General features: G+C 40.7%; 1 protein-coding gene across 2 annotated transcripts; it reads right to left on the bottom strand.

The window, feature by feature from the left end:
• Positions 1 to 541: 541 nt before the first annotated feature.
• LOC125176787 (olfactory receptor 4B1-like) lies at positions 542 to 3,646 on the bottom strand. 2 transcript variants are annotated; one of them, XM_047878632.1, is made up of 2 exons: positions 2,735 to 3,643; positions 542 to 559 (listed from the first exon to the last, which is right to left on the bottom strand). In XM_047878632.1, exons 1-2 carry the CDS (start codon positions 3,641 to 3,643, stop codon positions 542 to 544), a joined length of 927 nt encoding a protein of 308 aa, XP_047734588.1. The 2 variants fall into 2 exon arrangements, with proteins under 2 accessions (XP_047734588.1, XP_047734589.1); XM_047878633.1 differs by lacking the exon at positions 542 to 559 and having other exon boundaries at positions 2,714 to 3,646.
• Positions 3,647 to 6,208: the final 2,562 nt, after the last annotated feature.

The following is a 6,208-nucleotide window of genomic DNA, read 5'->3' as shown; positions in this document are numbered from 1 at the left end:
AGCTCATGGAATCCTCCTTCCACAGAAGAGGAAGCTGGACCCAGAATCACACGGCCCTTTGGGCGGAGCTTGGACTAGACCAGGCTCCAGGGCTTCCTCCCAACACCTGCATCACTCTCCTCTCACCCACCAGCTCCTCCCTGCTGCCCACCCATGGCCGGCTTCCAGAATGGGAGTGGGGGTCACGCAGAGAGAGGAGATTCCTGTTCATAACACAAGCAGAGCAAGCCTGAGGAGCAAGATCTAAAACGATACACTGGCGAGAAAATGAACAATAACGTGGTCCGACTCAGTTCTCCATCTTCCTGGGATGTAATTTCTGCGCAGACAGCCTGAGGCGCCTCAGAAGCCCAGGCGGGGAGAGGATGTTTCCAGAGTCGGCCAAACTGGGCTGCTGGGGAAAGAAGCTCATGCCAGACATGCCTTGGTGACTTGAGATCTTGGCTCCGGCACTTTGTCACCAAGGATTAGATTACCCATAGGTTTATGACCTATATTACACCTTGTCCAGGGCTTGGAACTCAGATGTTAATATGAGTTTTTATTTGATCCCTGAATCCTCCATCTGCTACTACATCTATTTCAAAACCAAGGGATCACTGTGGGTGTCCTGTAACAGCATAGAGGCTAAAGTATAAGGGGAGTAGCCATCTAGTACAAAATAAGTAAGCTCTTCTTTTTGAAAATAATTCCACAGCATGCCTCATAAAGATTAAGTGAATGAACCTAGCCTGTTGCCTTGATTCTTAACTTTATTTTGTGAATATTTTGTAGACAGAAAAGTGACTTCTCCAACCTGGGGACACCTGAATATCCAAGTACAAGAAGCTAACAGATCACCCTATTAATTCAATGTAAAAAGATTTTCTCTAAGACACATTATACGAAAACACCAAACCAAAGACAAAGAGAATCCTAAAAGCAGCCAGAGGAGAAGAAAACAGCCAGAGGAAGAAAAACATTATAACCTACAAAGGAATGTCCATTAAGCTACCAGCAGATTTCTCCAAAGAAACCCTACAGACCAGGAGAATGCAACAGGACACATTCAAATATTCAAATTTTTTTAAAAAAAAGCAAAAGATAGTCCACCTGGCAAAGTTGTCCTTCACAAATAAAGGCAGACTTTTCCAAAATATTTCCCAAATACTTGCCTTGCAAGAAATGTTCAAAGGAACTATCAAGCTGAAATAAACAGATATAAATTAGTGACACAAAAACATACCAAATTATACAACACAACAGTAAGGTGAAATATAAGGTCAGATTTCAAAAGCTAATTCTATAATACAATGGTGTGAAAATCACTTAACTATAACAGTTGAAGGAAAGAGTATTAAAATAACAATATACACAGTAATTTGTTAATGAATACACAATATAAAAAGTAAATTGTGTAAACACAAAATAGAGGAGTAAAGTGTGGATATCTTATATGCAATTGAAGTTGCTATCAACTTGAAATAGATGGTTTTATCTCTAAGATATTTTATGTAAGCCTCATAGTAACAACAAAGCAAAAACGCAGAGTCGATTCTCAAAGGCATACCACCACCGAAAATTACCTTTTACAAAGATAGGCAGAAGCAGGGGCACCTAGTTGGTTCAGTCATTTAAGATTCTGACTCTTGATTTTGGCTCCAGTCCTGATCTCAGTTTGTGACATCAAGCCCCTTTTCTCTCTCCTCTCTCTCTGCCCTTTCCCCCTCTCATATTCTCTCTCTCTCTCTCTCTCTCTCTCTCTCTTTCAAAATAAGTAAATAAACACATAAAAAAAAAGGTAGGCAGAAACAGAACAATGGAAATGCAAAACAGCCAGAAAGCAATTAATAAGTTAAACTATAAATTATATCAATAATTCATTCTAAATGTTAATGGATTAAATTCAATCAAAAAGGACATAGTGACTGATTGGAATAAGAAAAAAGAAGACCCAACTATGCCTACAGGAGACACATTTCGGATTTAGGGGCAAATATGGGCTCAAAGTAAATCAATAGAAAATAAATTCCAAAACAAAAGAAAGCAGGGGTAGCTATACTTATATCAGACAGAATAGATTTTAATCCAAAAATGGTAACAAAGGACAAAAGATTGTATAGGGATAAAGGAATCAATCCATCAAGAAGATATGACAAATATAAGCATTTGTAGTTCACCTCCAAGAGGTACTGCCATTCTAGCAATGCCCTACTATCATGAAACAAATCTCCTATTACGGAATTTTAGGCATTGGAATTAAATTAATGGGGTAGGGACACCAAATGAAGTAAAAATGCTTTCCTGTGACTCCCACAAGACCACATCAGTAGGAAAGCAAAACATAAACTTCAGTCTCCAAGTCCACAGACTTTCCACACACCATATGCTAACACCAAAAGGCAAAATGCATGGACCCAAGGCTGTACAGGCAGAAGATGATAGGGTGGGAATTCCAGATGGAAATTCCAGTCTAGATGATCCCTCCTGAAATCTGTGCACTGTGCACTATGGACAACAGGAGAGGAGATGCAACTCAATTTGAAAATTCTCCGAAATACAGACAGCAATGAAAGAGCTACAACTGATAACGTGGAGTATAAGGGGCTCATTTATCTACCACAAAAAAATATATATGAATAAGTTAACTTTTGTTCTATTATTTACATTTGACCAAAAACAGAATATGCATGTATAGTCCTGTTCTTAAGAATTTTTTTTCATTTTTTCATTTTTATCCCACTTCTGAGTTCACTTTCTTCTCCCACAGCTTCCTCATGGCATTTTTCACCTCTGCATTTCTGAGTGTGTAGATGATGGGGTTCAGCATGGGGGTGACAACTGTGTAGAACACGGCCACCAGTTTGTCCTCAGTGAAGGTGGAGGAGGGTCGCATGTAGAGGAAGATGGCAGGTCCAAAGAACAAGAGGACCACTGTGATATGAGAGGCACAGGTGGAGAGGGCTTTGCGCCTCCCCTCTGCAGAATGGTTCCTCAGGTTGTACAGGATGACAATATAGGAGGACACCAAGATGAGGAAGGAGAAGACGGAGATTAATCCACTGTTGGCCAACACAATAACCCCCTCCACAGAAGTGTCAGTGCAGGCAAGCTTGAATAACGGATGGAGGTCACAGAAGTAGTGGTCAATCACATTGGGACCACAGAACGGCAGTTGAACAGTAACAAGGATCTGGACCATGGAGTGAATTATGCCCCCGAGCCAGGAAACAGCCACCAGAAGGCGACACACAAACTGGCTCATGATGGTGGTGTAGCGAAGAGGTTTGCAAATGGCCACAAAGCGGTCATAGGCCATTACCGTCAGCAGGAAGATCTCAGTAACTCCAAAGAAGTGGAAGAAGAATATCTGAGCCACACAGCCCTCCAGGGAGATGGTTTTAATCTTGGCAAGTAAGTCTGTCATGAATTTAGGGACAACAGTGGAGGAGTAAGTGATCTCCACCAGGGACAAGTAGCTAAGGAAGAAGTACATGGGGGAACGCAGACTCTTACTGACATTGACTGTCAGAACAATGAGACCATTGCCCACCACTGTCGCCAGGTACACAGGAAGAAACATCACAAAGCATGCCCTCTGCACTTCTGGATCCTGGAAAAGACCGACGATAATTAACTCGGTCACGTTATTTGTACTCGCCATGGAATCTAATCAGGTGTTCTGGGCACAGGTAATGAGAGACCTGCAATAAAACAGACACTGATTGCAATCAGTTCACCTCATTTATAGCACGTTAGACAGTATAAACCACTTTGCCCATTCATTTAGCCCATATGTACTCATTCAGCATTAAATATAGGCAATCTAATGACAGCTCGTATATTAGAAAATTATGGCTCAGGGAGATGGTTATTTACCCGGGATCACACAGAAAGTGGTGAATTCTGGGCCTCAGAGCCAGGCTTTCAGACTTCAGCCGGTATTCTTTCTAGTTCGCTACAAGAGATTCTGAATTTGGGGAGCCATTCAACTTCATAGCCTTTATTATCTTCATTGCATTTGAATAGCTCTCTTCTGTTGGGGAATCCTCATGAGACACTTCTACTCCTGAATTCCTTGTTTCCTTAATTTCTGCCTTGAGAAACATCTTCCCACAGATAATTCTTCCCTTTCCAGAAGGTCCTGAGTATACTGTCCTTCATTCAGAGGTCAGAATCTTCTGCCAGTCTTCAGCTTCAATGACTGTTTGTATGACAAATGCTCAAATCCTGGACAGAATTCAACTTACTAGTTTGTCTCCATCATTTCATATGACTTTCACATCTATTTCCCCACTGCTCAAACTACTGAGATATCCTGAATTCAAAGAGATTACCCTCTGAGAGCATTGTTATGGCTAGCCAGCCTGCCTGCTCTGGCTCCGTGTTGATAGTTAGCAGCAAAGTGTACAAGAGTTAAGATGTCTCTATGAGCTACTCCCCTGGCACAGATAATTACGGAGCACCTCTAATATATGTATAAACACACTAGACTATACAGAATAAATACAGATCTGATATTCGCCTCAAGCTAACAATGTCATGTGATTCAGAATGGTCTCTAGATTAAGGTGCCATGTTAGGAATTTTTTCCACCACATACGACCCATGAAAAACATGGATGAAAAATCACGATACCTTGATTCTCTGTTCTAAATTTAATCTCCACTCTTTTCCCCCATAATCCTGATTTCATACTGAAATTTTTAAGAAATATACTTAAGAACTAAAAACACACCTGGACATCAAGTACCAGAATCCAAAGAGAAAACAAAAGTCAGTGATACGGACAGATCAGAACACAGTACTGTGTGCCAGAATTCCTCATATAAGCACACATGTTGAAGTTTAAAACTAAATAAAAATCATTGAACCTTAAAATTATAAAGCAATTCATGTTCTAGAGCAATAAAAATTGTAGGCTTAATAACCCAACATGAAAATGAACTTCTCTAAGAAATATACCTGTATTGCAATAGAAAATGGGCAAAAGATAGAGATTCACAAAAGAATAAGTAAAAATATCAGTATACATACGGAAAGATTTTAAGACTCACTAATATTCAAATGCTCATAAAACCGTCCAAGATGCCCAGGCTATAGCTCTGAGATCATATTTGACCCATGCCTTCCCTCATGCCCACACCAGTCATCATCACATCCCTTTAATTTCTCATTAAACCATCCCCCTGTGTGCCCTTTCTCTCCATTCTTCCCGCCACCCCTTCTCACATTCTCTCAGCAGATGCCCACATTACCAATACCTCTTCATCTCCAGATGCCCTTGCCATCCATCCCACACACTGCAGCCAGAAAACTGTCTCCTGGATCTTTCTTTCCTCGGATCCTCCCCTGCGTGGGAATAGCTGGAGGAAAACCTGAACTCCTACGATTCACTTTTAAAGATTTTCACACACTGAGCCACCTCAGCAATCATCCTCTTACCCCCTAAACTTCAACTCGCCTCTTTCAGGTTCTCTCCCTGTCCCATAGCCCACCCTGCTTATTCTCGCAACAGAGGCTCCTTTTCCAGATATGCCCTCTCCTTGCCCTTCCAACACTACCCACCTTCCAACTCAGTCCCGGTCCGGTGTGTTGAACAAAGCTTGCATTTAATACTCCAACCCATCTGCACCTTCTTGTCCCTGAGTGTTGGAAAATACTTTGGTGATTATCCTTCAGTGTAAATCTGGTCATGTTACTTCTTTGCCCAAAATCTACCAATATCTCCCTATTGCCCACAGCCTAAATTATAACATTCTTAGCATAAAGTCCAGGTCCTGCCTGAACTGGCCATTGCCTATTTTTGCACCCATGTCATTCCCAAATGACTGTTACACACCTATTTCCTATTCCAAGGTGCCTTTCTCCCTTCTCTGTGTTTAGTGTTCCTTCTTTCTAATTGCACAAAGACTATCACTCCACCAGGAATAATATATTCTCTCCTTTGTGCTCCTATGGTTTGTTATCATACTTCTTTTATAGACATTAACAGGTTGCTTTATAATTATAGCTTTGGGGACTGTATGTTCTACTAAGAAATATACCATCATAATAATCAAATATATCTGTTTAATATTCTTAAATCTTTTTTATTAACTGCATTTTTCATTAATAATGATGTCGAGCTCTACAATAGTACTTGTGCCATATACTTTACAAATGTTCTAGATACATTATGGATTTGACTCTCACAATAAACCCATGATTTGGGGGTTAATATCACCCC

Source organism: Prionailurus viverrinus, chromosome D1, assembly GCF_022837055.1.
Source record: "Prionailurus viverrinus isolate Anna chromosome D1, UM_Priviv_1.0, whole genome shotgun sequence".
NCBI lineage: Eukaryota > Metazoa > Chordata > Mammalia > Carnivora > Felidae > Prionailurus > Prionailurus viverrinus.
The sequence above is the reverse complement of the archived record's forward strand: the minus strand, read 5'-3'. Positions and strand labels throughout refer to the sequence as shown.